This window comes from Cololabis saira, chromosome 18 (assembly GCF_033807715.1).
Source record: "Cololabis saira isolate AMF1-May2022 chromosome 18, fColSai1.1, whole genome shotgun sequence".
Classification (NCBI taxonomy): Eukaryota; Metazoa; Chordata; class Actinopteri; order Beloniformes; family Belonidae; genus Cololabis; species Cololabis saira.
In genome coordinates, this window is record NC_084604.1 from 18,449,921 (window position 1) to 18,465,240 (window position 15,320).

At 37.1% G+C, this 15,320-nt stretch overlaps 1 protein-coding gene across 17 annotated transcripts in view; it reads left to right on the plus strand.

The window, feature by feature from the left end:
• ptprk (protein tyrosine phosphatase receptor type K) overlaps positions 1 to 15,320 on the plus strand; it is a 111,139-nt gene that overhangs the window by 78,257 nt on the left and 17,562 nt on the right. For 8 of the 17 annotated variants that reach the window (XM_061706968.1, XM_061706970.1, XM_061706969.1 and 5 more), the window contains 14 exons: positions 806 to 988; positions 1,653 to 1,772; positions 2,083 to 2,192; positions 2,292 to 2,493; positions 2,581 to 2,686; positions 2,825 to 2,897; positions 3,842 to 3,964; positions 4,479 to 4,553; positions 4,820 to 4,856; positions 8,658 to 8,793; positions 11,947 to 11,976; positions 12,518 to 12,559; positions 14,572 to 14,732; positions 15,207 to 15,242. In XM_061706968.1, coding sequence (XP_061562952.1) covers positions 806 to 988; positions 1,653 to 1,772; positions 2,083 to 2,192; positions 2,292 to 2,493; positions 2,581 to 2,686; positions 2,825 to 2,897; positions 3,842 to 3,964; positions 4,479 to 4,553; positions 4,820 to 4,856; positions 8,658 to 8,793; positions 11,947 to 11,976; positions 12,518 to 12,559; positions 14,572 to 14,732; positions 15,207 to 15,242 — 1,434 coding nt within the window. The remainder of the gene's footprint in view (positions 1 to 805; positions 989 to 1,652; positions 1,773 to 2,082; positions 2,193 to 2,291; positions 2,494 to 2,580; positions 2,687 to 2,824; positions 2,898 to 3,841; positions 3,965 to 4,478; positions 4,554 to 4,819; positions 4,857 to 8,657; positions 8,794 to 11,946; positions 11,977 to 12,517; positions 12,560 to 14,571; positions 14,733 to 15,206; positions 15,243 to 15,320) is intronic. The other 9 variants (XM_061706972.1, XM_061706979.1, XM_061706980.1 and 6 more) reach the window with 5 other exon arrangements.

Here is a 15,320-nt window from a genome sequence, read left to right on the forward strand (position 1 = left end):
AACGCCCCCCTGCTGTGTTGTCAAGAAGTTTAATTTTTGAATAGGAGAATTCATCCGTCTGATAATCTACAACTTAGTGGTACAGAAAGGGGGATTATTCTACACGTTATTAGTCAGTATGATGAACCATGTAGAGACCAAATTATGTTTAGTTAAAGTGAGGTCAGTATTAATTCAGTTTTGTAGTTCACATATGGATTTTTTAGTGTTACCAGACACGATGAAGGCTACATGTCTACTACATCATTTCATGTACAGAAGCATTGCTCCCCCATTTTATGTTGTAGAGACAGCGATGTAAGAGAACAACGTCTACAGGCATTAGATTTAGCTTACCTTTTTGAAATGCAGCCTGCATGTGCTGCCATCTCAACATGCTTTTCCTTGACACGGACCTTTCTTCCTCACTTTCCATAGAAATGAATTGGATCTATGCAAACAATTTCTCACATATAGCAGACACTTCCCATTACACATTGGATTGTTTTGTACATTTATTCTTTAATCATTCAACTTCAAATATTGAAAACTATTTATGCCACTAAACAGCCAATAGGAGCAATCTCTGTCACTTGATAAACCTTGACAAAGAAAATCTTAGATGGAGTTCGGAGCTCTGTGATGTTCTCGACAGACAACTGTCAACTCGGTGTTCAAAGGTCTCACAACAACTAAAGTTAGAAGTGTTTGCTGTACCCATACAGAATACAGCACAGTTACACTTTGATACCTAAACGTTTTGGGGAGAAAACTTTTGTTGACACTGTTTTGTTTTTGTCCTCTTGCTTCCCTCTTTTCTCTGTAGAGCCCATGCGGACTCCAAAGAGGCTGAAGATTGCTGAGACCAGGTCTCGTTTGATCGCAGTGGACTGGGAATCCCTGGGTTACAACATCACTCGCTGTCACACTTTTAATGTTACCATCTGCTACCATTACATGACTGCCAACAACCGCAGCAAAGCTGACTGCTTGGATATGGATCCTAAAGGTAATAATCACTATTATATTGATCAGACTGGGACTCTGTGAGTAACTAGGGTGTTGTATTGATTATAACACCAGTAAATAAGCAAGAAAAGACATTTTTGATGAAGTTGCTCCCTGAAAGCAATGTTCTTCATGAGACAATAACTCATATAGTACAAGTGCAGAAATACTATATAATAAGATACCGTGAAGAGAGTAGTCTGAGGGAGTGGGTTGTAGATACACAGTGGGACTGATTACCTTTAGTTTTTACAAGAATTTGATTTAGAGGCAGCACAATCTATCATCAGCACAATCACAAACTAGTAATCCAATGTAAATAACTTGGACTTTTCTGAATCTATTAATAAACTGATATAAACATTAATAGTATAGAAATGCCACTAGCAGCTATTTTGTTGACTGATGTCTAATTTATTTTTTAAAACAAAACTCGATTCTGGAGTTTTATGGAAGCAGGTCTTTTATCCATTCTGCTTTGCACATTTTACATGTTTCTGATTCTAATGAATGGGTCATTGTATGGGTCACATAACTCGATCGGACAAAACAACACACAACCAGAACACTTGAAGCTCTGGAAAATACATGCAAGTTGATTTAAATTTGTTTCTGTATTTTTGGTTAAATTATTTTGCTTTGATGCTTTTTTTTTTCTTTCTCAGCTCCACGTCACCTGGTGGGAAACCTGCCCCCCTACACCAATGTCAGTCTGAAGATGATTCTGACCAATCCAGAGGGGAGGAAAGAGAGTGACGAGACCATCATTCAAACTGATGAAGATGGTGCGATAAACAAAAACACACTCACTCTATGTATTTAAGTGAATGAAATAAATAACTAAACTTATATAAAAGTAAAAAAAAATATTTGCTTACTTTAATTTCTACTCTAGCCTCCCCAGGCTAGGTTTTAGTTTAGGATACATACATCAAATACTCTAATGCTTTTGTGTGCATCACATTAACAGGTTTCTGATTTCTGCCTTCTTTTTGTATGGTCCTTTTCAATAGCAGCATTTGCATCTGCAGAACATAATTTTATTGTTGATTTCACAAGCTTTGACTCATTTTGCCTCTCTCTTTGTGTTAACAGTTCCAGGACCTGTTCCCAGTTTATCACTTAGAGCCACTCCATCTGAAGAGACCATAAGCCTTTACTGGAAGGAACCAGCTGAGCCCAATGGAGTCATCATACAATATGAGGTGCATTCAGTTATAAAACCGGTACCAGGAGCAAAACTTGCAGACTGTGCAGGTGAATGGGCATTAAAAATTGTTTTCTGTCTTTCTGCTCCCCATCAGATCAGCTACAGCGCTCTGCGCTCTTTTGACCCTTCAGTGCCTCTGCAAAGACCGGGGCTGACAGTGTCTCTGCCCTCCAACGCCACTCATCACACATTCTCCCAGCTTCACCCAGGTGTCACGTACCAGCTCTCAATACGAGCATCTACCTCCAAAGGCTTTGGTCCTGCAGCCACACTGAATGTCACAACTAATATCTCAGGTAGATTGTAAATTTCAAAAGTATCAGAAGTATTTTTAACAGCATAAATGGATAGCTGGATGATGCTTATTCTATTTCTCTCTGTAGCTCCGACAATAGATGAGTACGATGTATCGGAGGCATTTCTGAATGAAACTGCAACAACCATCACCGTCCTGCTCAAACCTGCTCAAGCTAAAGGAGCACCTATAAGGTATGACATTTGCCAGATGTGCCATAGTTGTTAACTTTCGTATTTCATTGCTGTGAAAATTGTGCAAGGTAGTTGTTTCTGAAGAAAACAGCCGGAAATCTAATCATTGCTGTATTTATATGGTCTCTTTGTCCACAGCGCATACCAGATTGTAGTGGAGGAGGTGAATCCTCAAAGGACACGTCGGCAAGCTTCTTCTGACTGTTACGAGGTCATTACTATTCTTTTCTGTGTACATTTAACCAGCCTGGTAAACATGTGTTTGTTCCAGCCTGCATCAATAAAGACTTTCACTTGAGGAATAAGATACATTTTAACAGTAAAATGTTTCACTGTAAATTTCACGGCAGAATAACAGCATTAGGCTCTTTTTTTCTATAAACATCCTAGCAGAACTTTAGGTTTAGAATTTGCATCTGATCAAACTAAAAGACTTCAAGAACAAAGTTCTTTGAAGGGATGAAACCAAAGTGAAGATGTTTAGCCAAAGGGCACAACACCAACACAACACATCAGTACAAAAACCTCTTACCATCTGTCAAGCACAGGGGTTCCAGGATGACAGTCTGGTTTTGTTTTATCTTTTATTTATTTGTTTATTTATTTTTACAGCCATAGGACCCAAACATTTTGCAGTAATTTAGTCGACCGTGAACTTCTCTGAATACCAGAGTATTCTGGAGTCTATCCTGCAGCGAAACGTTTCTCAAAATTAGGTGACACTGGACAACAACTGCTCACCGCACCACTTAATCAGCAAAAAAATATCTGAAAAAGGAAAGAAAACGTCATATCGTCAACTTGAAGAAAAGTGTAATGACACAGTCAAAGTCCAGACTGGAAAGCAATTTAAAAACTGAAGGAAAGTGCCTCACAAATACCTGCAAACATAAGTGAACATTGTGAACATTCCTCAACAACGTGAGAAATGGATAACAATATGCACAAAAGTTCTTTTTTCATCACATTATTGATGAAGGTTATATAAAATCATTCACACATTTTATTAGGTTCTGTTGAATAAGTTTTGACATGGCATTATATTAAGTATCATGTATATGATATTGTACCGTGATATCATGTATTGTTGTACACCTGATTTTAAGACTTTGTAGGACCCACCAGATCTCTACATGTTGTCTTTAACGTCCACAGGTTCCAGTTTCCTACCACAGCGCATCTAGTGGTGGATCCCCATATTATTATGCAGCCCAGCTGTCCCCAAGTAACCTGCCTGAGCCCCTCCCCTTTACCGTTGGAGACAACAAGACATATCAGGTAAGCGTGTTTACCTGACACTTGATGTACATTGTGCAATTAAAATATAATGTGAAAAGATAAGCTTAACAAATAAGAAATATCAAAAGCTTATAAGAAATATGTATTTTTTATGGTTATAAATAGGCGGTGCAACAACATTTACTGCAACCAAGGAAACAGTGTGAATGCCAGTGTCACTTGCAGCTGTTGTAAATATGTCTGCTTCGGCAGTTAGCCACAGATAATAGAAATTTAAAAAAATTGAACCAAAACTGATTAAATAACGAGAATATGTTTGGTGGAAAATGGGTAGAGTGGTGGCATGCTAATGAGATGCTTTATGAAAGGGATGCAGATATCTGTGCAAATTTAATCCAAGTTTTAGATATCCTTCTATGTTTTTTACTCTATTCCTTAGTTGTTGTTTTTTTCAGGACCTTTCTTAATGGCAAAATGAAGTGACATTAGTAGCTCACAGCCTGAATAGTTTGCCTTGTATAACTAAATCAATATTTGTCCTTCTGCTTCCCAGGGCTTTTGGAATCCTCCATTGGCTCCAAGGAAAAACTATAACATCTACCTTCAAGCTGTTAGCAGCACGGAGAGGGTAAATAAACATTTATTCATGGAGAGAAACACTAAAACACAGTTTCCGCCTCTCACCTGTTAGTGTCGATGAGTAAATACTGTGTTGCAGCAAAGAAATATGATATTTAAGTTCACATGAGAACTTCTATATGCAGGCAAGTGCTTGTGATATATAGTGAAACATATTAGAGAAAATATTTTAACAGGATTTAATTTGCAAAGTCACATTTTCTTTATTCATGTTGTAGTGTGTCACTCAGGTGTTTTTCTTTTATCTTTCTTCAGGAAACTAAGACTCAGTGTCTGAGACTGGCAGCTAAACGTAAGAACACACCTTCACTTTTCAACCAATTCAGTCAATTCTAATCAATGTATTCAAATGAATACACTAAATAGGTGTTACATAGATGACTTTTATATAAAACTCAGATGGTAAATGTATGGATATCTGTGTGACTGTGCTCTTCGTTGTTAAAATGGTTAGTTTCCATAAAAACAGATACTTATCTATTTTTTTTCTGTTTTTCTTGTAAATTTCTCTGTTTTATGCTGAGTATAAAAAATGTGACTGGCCCTGTCCTCCCATGGGAGCTTTGCTCAGTGGAGATTTGTATGTTTTTTAGTAAGAGTATTAGAGCTGACAACATAACATTAGTGCATGTCAGAGCAACAAAACAAATTCATGTTGTTTGTGTGTGTGGACCTTTGTCGTGCGTATGTGCACACACTCTAAATGTCAGGTTTTTACCAGTAGCTAGCCATATGTTGATAGATTACTGGACAGGTTTTAAATGATGTGGAGATAATCCTGGAGCAACCACACACAGGCACACATAAAAACACATTGTGCACACACACTGTTTTGAGGAAAGGAAAGACTTTTTTTTAATGCCGCTTATGGATCAGGGTTTAGTTTTATGATGTCAGGACAAGAATAAGCAGAAAAATATATGATGTTTTCAATGAAATTGATGGATCTACATAGGATGCGGTGTATTGTTGAATTGCAAAGGACATTACAGACATCCTGGTGTGTACTTGGCCAGTAATGAAAAGGAAAAATTTGAGGCACTTCTTTTTTTTATTGATAGGTCTAAAACATAAATTCCCATTATAATTGTTTGAAAAGAAGCTGAATGAAAGGATTAACAACATATTTACCTAGCATCCACTAAAATACGAAAACTGAGAATCATAGTACGTAAATACTGTCCTTGTTACTTATCTTAGATCTGTATTTTGGGCATATAAAAGGCTCATAAAACTATGCGATAGAGTGACATTGGTTTTAGTGCAATCTATGGGTAAAGACTCATTCTGAAATCATTATTAAGTTAAGTGTATGAGACCTATCAAGAAATGGCTTTGTAAACTGCTGCTAAAAACTAAGGCTATAAATTCTGTGGTGGTGGTGTCAGTCCAACTAGAAAGGATTAGAAATGGGCATGAAAACTAAGATACAGGAAAAAGATGGATGTCATCATTAACAAATCCTTACAAATGATTGAAGTTCACTCAGCCTGACCAGGAAACGGGAGCTTATAGACTCATAATAAAGTGATCCTTTGATGGATCAAAGTTGGGCTCAGTCCCTCACGTGCCTGTGAGGTGTCATGTTTCCACACTAAAGTAAGTGGAAAAATGGCAGAATTTCTAGCGTCATCACATTTTTGGGAATTGTGTTTAGCTCTAGATGCCACAGCAGGTGGTCCCTTTTGCCCGAAAGCCACCGAAACAAGCCGAGGCTCGGCCCTTCTCGCCTGAGGAGGTCTGAGTGAAGCTGAAAGACATGAAAGAGAATCTGAGATTTTTTTAATAAGGGAGACGGACACACTAATGGACTGAGAGGTCAGGCAACTCTCCCTTCCTGTCCGTCTTCATCTCGCTGCGTGTGTGTGCGTGCGCTGAACCATGCGTCCGGGAGGGAGGTTTAAGTGATGGTGGTCCTATTAGGTCATCTGAAGTATTGTGTATTGTCATTGCTGCCTCAGGGTGATTGTGTTTGAGCGTGTATGTGTGTGTATGTGTGGTTATGTGGTCACATGTGAGTGTTTGTGTACTGACCTGGATCATTTTTACAGACATTAAGAGCTACTGCCGACATAACAAGGTCAGGCTGAGAAGCCTTTAAAGATATATATATTTATATATTTACAGTACTTGTGTAGTTTTATGTTGTATGTTCTCTTCTAATGGTTTTTCTTTTTTTCTGGCAGCTGTGGGAAGGCACCAAGACATTTAAAATTAGGCAGCTTCTCACTAAGAAATTAAAATCTTGATTTTTAAGTATTTTCCAATGGCTTTTAGGTAAATCAAATGACTTGTACATATTGGATGATGATTTAATTCTTTTGTAGTTTGTGTTCTTTAATACTTAAATCTAATAACGCTCTCAAAGTAACCAAGATGTGTTTAAAAAAAAACATCATAAAAGGGCATCCTTGTCAAACAACCCTGTTAGACAATGAGTCTTATGTTCAAGTTAAGGTTGTTACATAATGACAGGTTTTTGCAAAAGTGATAATATATAAAATGACAGCAGGGATTATTCATTTTTATTATTATTTTGTTGACATTCAGCATTTAAAGTGGATTATTGTTTGAGAGATGTATTTCATTCTGTTGAGTTTTGCGCATATGTCTTTGAGTTGGATTACTCGGATTATAATAATACACGATAATGTTCTTACGTTCTGCTATGAAGTATTCCGCTTCTATGAAATCAGATCACTAAGCAGATCTTGGGAGCCTGAAAAATACTCTCTGCCTTTCTGTTGCTGATGAACAGCCTTGAAATCATGTACAGCGTGCACTCTGCCCGAGACATAAGTGATGAATTATTTTCCTGAGAGTCCAAGTACGGAGGTTCAGTCAGTTCTCGGAAGTCTTCAAGAACAGAAATGAGCTTAACTGCAAGTTATACACGGTGACATTGCTGCAGAAAAAACTGACAGCTACTGTCAAGTTGCATTTCAAAAGCATTGACCATTGACAGAAGGATGTTATGGATAAGCTGGTATACACTCAAAAAGACTACAAAAACACACATCGATTGACTCTTTCCTTGTGTGCGGGTTTGCACAGTTACCCAGAGGTATTCCTGAGGATGGGCAGTAGTTTCCACTCCACAGTGTAATGTCATGTAACATGAGTTACATGAGTGTATCATGAGTGGTGTCGGACTTTAATGTAGTGCTGCCTGAGAACCCCAAAATCATGGCTAACATGTGTGTGTTGTCTTGTCGCTGTAGTACTAAGGTTTGACTTGAATATCTATACTTTAATATTGAGTACTGACAGTTGATCTTTTGATTAAACTTTCCTATTTAATGGATCTCATAATTAAGCTTCTTTGTCATAGTAACCACTTTCCTGATGCTCTGTAACTTCAAATAAATTCATCATTCATTAAGCCGTAAGATGGTGTATTTTTAACAGCTTGAAGGGATGTAGGTTTGTGTAACTAGTTGAAAACAATAGGTGTAAAATGATAATAACTTTGATAAGCCAGCAGATATTAAACTTTTTAGGTTTTTGATAGTCATAGTGACATATTTGTGCTATGTTGGGGAGTTTGTTGCACGAGATGTTTGACATATTTGGTTTGATGGGTGGGAACATCATCATTCAGATCTGACAAAAATCTAAAAAATCTAAATAAATAAAATCTGTCTCATAAAGTACAGTTTTTAAAACCTGAAAGACATCCAACACAGAAACTGCGATGGAAAATTACACAGAAACACATTCCTTAGGTGATGGCAGCTTTTAAACAAATCAACATCAACAAAAACCTGAAACTTCAAGACTTCTAATTACATTCCAGAGTGTTAGACATGTTTTTTCATCTAATCTGTCCAGGAAAAAACATTAACTCTGCAAATCCACAGAAGAATGAGTGCCACACATTGCTGAAAAAAAGAAAGAAAAAATACCCCTCCCCATCACTTATTTAATTTGTACCATACTTTAGTATTTCTGGATATTGTTCCCACTAAAAGTTGGGATATTCTCTCATCTTTTAGGGACACTTTCATTGCTATTAAATAAGCACCAATCACACTATTGTAATCTGAATAATAATGTTGACTTTAATAGTTTCTGCTGTTTTCATTATTTGTAGGTGCCACAGAAGAGCCTGAGGTCATCCCTGACCCTGCCAAACAGACGGATCGTGTGGTGAAAATCGCTGGAATTAGTGCTGGTGTTCTTGTTTTTATACTCCTGGTGCTGGTAGCCATCCTGTTGGTGAAGAAGAGGTGAGTGACAGCTGATAACCACAGCCACTAAAGCAGCTCTAGAGTGTAATGAAGACAACAACCAATAATGGATGTGTATGCCAAGAGGCATGCAGATGCAAGAACGCACAGACACACACGTGCGCTGAAACCCGTGCTCTTGTTGTGTGTTGGTCCAGTACTCGCTGTAGTAACACCATCTTCCATTCATCCACCATAAACATTGATCTCCCCTCTGAACCAATTTCTTTCGATTCCTTATGTTATAAATTTGTAAGGTGTCAAAAAGATACAGAAGTGTCTTCCCTAAATATAGGTAATTATAAAATGTTGGCAATTTTAGAAACTTTTGCTTCAAGGTTTAGTACCAGAAGGAGCAGAACATTTTCATGTTATGCTACAGATGTTGAATCGAGCTCGATAATAAACCACAGTAGGAGAGAAAGGACTGAAAAGCGTACTCAGATAAAAGATGTAAAGAGCAGGTTTCCAGTTGTTGAGGTGGCTTTCTCGGGGATCCAGACATGTTCAGGGGGGGAATGGATGTGCAGAAATATGACATTAGTTTCAAAATGAGTATGTGCCGGCAGATCTCAGTTATATTAGTTCATTTACAGACCATTTTTATATTCAGTGGATTGTGTTTACATATATTTAAAGAAAAACAACAACCGATATTAAGCTTTTCCTTGGCATTTTCTTGTGTGTCTACCGGATAAAAAAAGCTCTTACAAGCATCCAGTAATTAAGCACATACGGTATTTAAAAAAAAAGGTGGAATGAGTGTAATGTTTCTTTTTTTTTTTTACTTCATGTGAATGAGGTTGACTGTAAACACCTCATCTAAAGTAAGAAAATTGAACTCAATTTTCATCACCACTTTAATAAATCCATCTAAAACATTTAGAGGTTGAAAACACTGAAGATCAAGTCAGTTCTGGACAAAAGAGATTTGGCAATGCAGACTGTAGAAAAAAATGGTTTGGAACTTGAGACAGTAGGATGTTTAGAAAAAGTAGAAAAATGTAGATATTTATGCATTTTCTAAACATTTACTTATTTATAAAAATCACATTGAGATTTATGCGAGCTGAACCTGGTGTCGCTGCAACAGTTTGGCCAGTTTGTGTTCATTTGGTGCAGAGCTCCACCATGTGGTGGCTGGGTGACACCATGAGCTTGACAGTTTTCCTGAGCTATTACTAATAAAAGACCGTCACAAGCAGAAATGAGAAGGTAACTCCAACAAATCTAATTTATAGCTTTTATTCATCATTAAGCTTTGTTTTTATCTGAAAAGCTTTGTTTACACCATTTTTTGTTGTGTTACTTTGATGCGTTGCTATGAATGCTCCATGTCCACAAATCACCACGTCTTTGGATTACCAGTGTCCTTCTTCCACTTCCAGTGAGAGACGTAAATGCGGCAAAACTCAAGTGTAGTAATATACAGGGCTTTTTGCACAAACACTTTACAGGGAGTGTTTATGCATATATGTGCATCTATATTTATAACCTTTACATTGGTATGCAGACTTGTATACTACATGCAATCTTTTCTCTCATCTGCCTGTTAAAGTGCAGTGTGTACTGAAGTAAAGTGGAAATAAAAGGAGAGTGCTGAATATAACGTCCATATTCAGTAAGAGTTATTGGCAAACACTTTTGGTATATTCAAAGACCGGAAGATTTCAGGAGCTTCTCCGCCTCACTTCTTTTGAACATTTAAGTGTTACACACGATAAAGGAACCAGGAATAGACTCAATTATAGCAAATTATGGTCCTGCTCAGGGAATCAAAAACAACCACTCATTAAAATACAGACTTTAATGACTTCATGTCATCAGTGGAACCCATAACCTCAGTATTTTTATTCTAATTCACTTAATAGATTTACAGTATGTGCGCCCACCCATTATTATCATTATTATTATTATTATTTTACAGAAATATGAACTTGTTCATATTACATAGTGTTTATCTTTGTAATTAAAATAAAGAGCATAGATGAACGGCAGCTACTTAAAATTCGACTCACAATTACAAAATTGGATCATCTGCCAGATGCCATCTAATACGTGTCCTTCTAAAATTACAAATTCATGAAGTTAACATATGAGGATATCTGATTGTTGATATCTTAAACTTAAACTTTATTTATTTATATGATTATAATGACTGGGACACAGTGTTTTAGCTGATTATGTCTCTAATGTGTTGACAAAACCGTAGAGTTGATCACATTTTTTTTTATTCAATCGAGACTGAATAAGAGATGAAGCAGCATCACCCATCGATCACTTCATGAGAGCAGTGAGAATTGTCCTGATAATTGCTGTTATTTGGATAAAGATTGTTTCAGCAATATTTGTCCTAATTAGTTTTGAGCCTGGCATGAAATGCGCTGATCTGGTATGTTATCTTCGCAGCAGAAGTGAACTAATCAGCTAACGTTTTTAGCAAAAAGAAAAGATTTGTGGTTTTATGTGGTTGTTTGGGGTTTTTGGGTTATTTTTTTTTTTGGGGCGAGGGTGGTAATTCTCTGGTCCATAAAGGTTTCTGGGGAGATCAATCTTCATCATCATTAGACCTTTTCTACACTCAACAATACTGCATCTTTAAAATGGTGGGACATGATGACATTGCAATGCCATCATGCTTCCTTTACTGGAAGCGAGCTGCCTGGTATTACAGATTGGTTTGCTTTGTACAATTTTGGCCGAAGATTAATAGGAGTGAGATAGAAAAACGAAATTTTTGTTCTTCAGGGCAAGATCTCAATTCAGGGCCTTCCAGTTATAGTAAATGTAGATTTAAACAATTTTTGTTAAATGCAACTTTTTGAAATAAAAAAGAAAAATGAATAGGTTAATAAAGATAAGTCCTTTTTATTTTGGAAGTTTCTTCAGGTGTCACAGCATATTTTGTTAGGTATATGTAGCTTTAACCTTGGGCTTTTACTTTTTAATATTTTTATCTTAGTTCTTTTTTTCTTTTTAAGAAATAGGGCCCATAGCTGTTATGGAACCCCCTTGCATGAACCTCCAGTTTTAGCAGTCAAAGGGTGTTTTCTTCTGTTTCTGTTGTTATTGGTTGAGACAGGACAGTTTTGTCCTAATTTGCATATTCCCTTGTGTCTCATTCTTTGCTTTCTGATTGGCTCACAACCACAGGAGGACCTACTATTCATACTCTTATTACCTGTAAGTAAACAACCAATCAACAACCAGCCCACCCAGCTGCCGATATCTTTCTGGGTGACTTGTTAGTGGCTAGTTGGTGTTATTTTTAAAGATGCAGTATACTTTTTTCAAGGCAAAACACAGTCTCAGCTCTGACCAACCAGCCAAAAGCCATCCTCATTTAAGCCTTGCCAGGGTTGGGGTCAGTTTGCTTTCATGCAGTTCAGGATTTCAGTTGTTTTTATATCTTGAAAATTTGAACCTTTTGAAAATGACTTTAGCAAGAAAATGTTTACGGTTTTATGCTGAACAATTAATAAGGAAACGAATGCTGAATCACTAGAAATGCCATAATTTACTTAAAGGACTGAACTGATAGTGAATTGACCTCGGCCCCGGTGTCCTCTACATGCTCCAAAGTTGCTCTGAAGCAGGCTTACAAAGGCCAAAGTTGACCTTAAACCAGAACAAAAGAGGCCAAAGTGGGGCGACCCTGGCCTAAGCGTGTTATTTGAAAAAAGAATGCTGCACTTGTGACTTGTAGCTCTTTGTGTGCATGTAGTCATGTGATCATCCATCCGCCCATCAAGTCACAGGTACCATGGTAAAACTCTGCTACTCGTGCTCTCCTGCCAGTTGATCTGAGCAAGTTGGTTTCCTTTTCGGGACATAGGGATTCTGATTTTGTGTTGGTTAACGGTGATTTCTTTCTTCTTTTGTTGGTTCTGCGGTCTGTGCTCTTGTCATCTGTCACAGACTGTGACACTGATCCCAAATCAGTTGTTTCCACTGCCTAAAGAGGACGTTGGACCTTCTTCGAGCAATCAAAATTATTTTCATTTTATATAATTTCCCTTTAGGGATTAATCAAGTATCTTTGAATGAACTGTTAATGTTAGATATTTTAGTAGTGCGACTGATGGTCGTCATCACCACTTTTCTGTTTCTTAGAAAGAGTTTTCTTCAAAGGTGAAAGGAAACAGAAATATAGTTTTGCTTCTTTGTATTTAACTGTTTAATCTGCAACAAAATATAATATTATATAATGTGATATAAACAGTTTAGCTTTCAATCATATAAAACCTAATTTTAGATTTAATAACAGAATTGCCAGGTATTCTTTCATATTGTACATGCATGGTTTAAATACACATTAATGTTCTGTTTCATAAGAACAGAAATTTCACATTAAATCAGTTCATTTATTTAATATGATTTAAATACAATTTAGGGTTTTGAGACAACTTCCAAAAAAGATCCATCCGAGGTCCCACCTCAGCTTTCCAGCACTTCCTCTGTATTTCTCCTTCTCATTTCTCGTATAGACAAACATCTGGTGGTTCCTATAATGCAAACAGCTTTTGCTCTTTCTGATGAGTGTGTGAGTGTGTGTGTTTGGTCTTAGAGGTGGAGTTTTTGGGGTCAAAGAGGTAAAATACGCACAAAACGGCATGCTGTCTGTCTGTTTAAGGGGAAGATGTCAGAGCTGTATATTGTATCAGTCTGATCACGATCACAAATGGATTTACTGTCCCAATTATAGATGTTGCTGCGAGCTGCAGCCTTTTTGGTTCACAGTTATAGTATTTTGCTACAATCACACTTAATTGAATTATTAACCTCTCTTGTTTCAACTGATGCACATCTACGGCTCTGGGTTTACAACATTCCCGCATGCTCTGTCATGCTGAACACATCAGGCCCTCTGAAATGATCCTCCCTGCAATTTTAATGGCTGAACATAAAGAGCGTTGACACTGAGGATGATACATTGATATTTTGATTTCTAGCTGGTTTGTTCTACTCTTCAGACACCAAAAGATATTTTGCCTCTGCACTCTGCTAAAAGCAAGTAGAATTTACACCTTGTGAAGATAATATGATAGACTGAAACAAAAAAAACATCAGGAATCTCTAAAATGTGTCTTTCCTCATAAACACAGTCCAAGAAGTGCTACTGTTCATGTGACGATAAGTGTTTATTGGTAAATGGTTTCCTACAGACGGCTGTAGCCCTGCTGTGTTTTAATGGGATTTTCTACATCTTTGCTGTCGGATGAAAACCAAATACTTAATATGAATGTCTTTTTTAGTTTCGTTATAGCTATGATTTATATTTTTTTCATTGTCTTAATTTTTAGGATATATAAAGCTTATTAAACTACAAAACACATTTGAACACTTTTCATCTGACAGCTTTAAGACACAAAGGTTGAAAACAGGTTTCTTTACATCTTGGTCAAAGGTCATTTCCTTGGTTTTCCTTATAGGTGCTCTTTCCCTATGGTCCTCTTTCTCAGCCTGGTATTTACTGCATACTTTCCTTGCTTGTTCTATCCTCTTTCTTTCCTGTTTTTTTTTATATATATATATTTATATATGTATATACTGCCCGTTTTTATTATTTGTTTAATTTTCCCTCTTCTTTAGCTCCAAACTCTGCATCTTGGATCAGTAGCCAGCAGCCCCCAGCCAAATAAATACCAACTATTTCATGCAAAATCCAGTACTTCAAATTTTGAAGCATTTCTTTTCAAGGCTGCGGTCTCCAGGCTCCTTAAATTTAACATATCTGGTAGTGCGGTGACTGACATTTTCCTTTCTCTTCTGTAACAGGAAACTGGCTAAAAAACGCAAAGATGTCATTGGAACAACAAGGCAGGAAATGACACACATGGTGAACGCAATGGACCGCAGTTACGCTGACCAGAGCACTTTGCATGGAGAAGACCCCATGGCTGTAACGTTCATGGACTCTCACAACTACAACAACAGATGTAGGTTCTGAACCCAAGTAAAAAAGGAACTTCAGTTTCTGTTCCAATTTAACACATTTAAATGTTTTAATCTCTTCTGTCTACCAAGAGTGTTTTTAAATGTCATTATGCAAGGTTGGCTTTCTAACATTTAACCAACAAACATTTTTCATTTTTATTTTTATAAACAAGCTAATTTTTTGGTTAGTCCCACGTTATGCTCAATTCCCCCTTACAAATCTTGTCTTGACTGCATTACAGTACCTGCACATCGAGATCCACCATAATTGATTGAACCTTATTCATCTTCTGTTGGTTGAATATTAATTGTAGCTTTAGACATCGCAGCTGAAGGTCCGCAGCAAAAGGGTGCAGCAAATACGCGGCGATTCTGGAGAAACACTTTTCAGAAAATAAGAGAATGGTTTTGTCCTTGTGAATGTTAAGGAAAGTCCAACATTTAGAATGATTTCCTCACCGTTTTTCCTTCTGCAGCACCCAACGACCCTCTGGTTCCTACTGCTGTATTAGGTGAGATTTTTTGGCGTTGACTTATATGTCACATTTATCACCAAGAAATACCCTGTAGTTATCACCTATCATCATCAT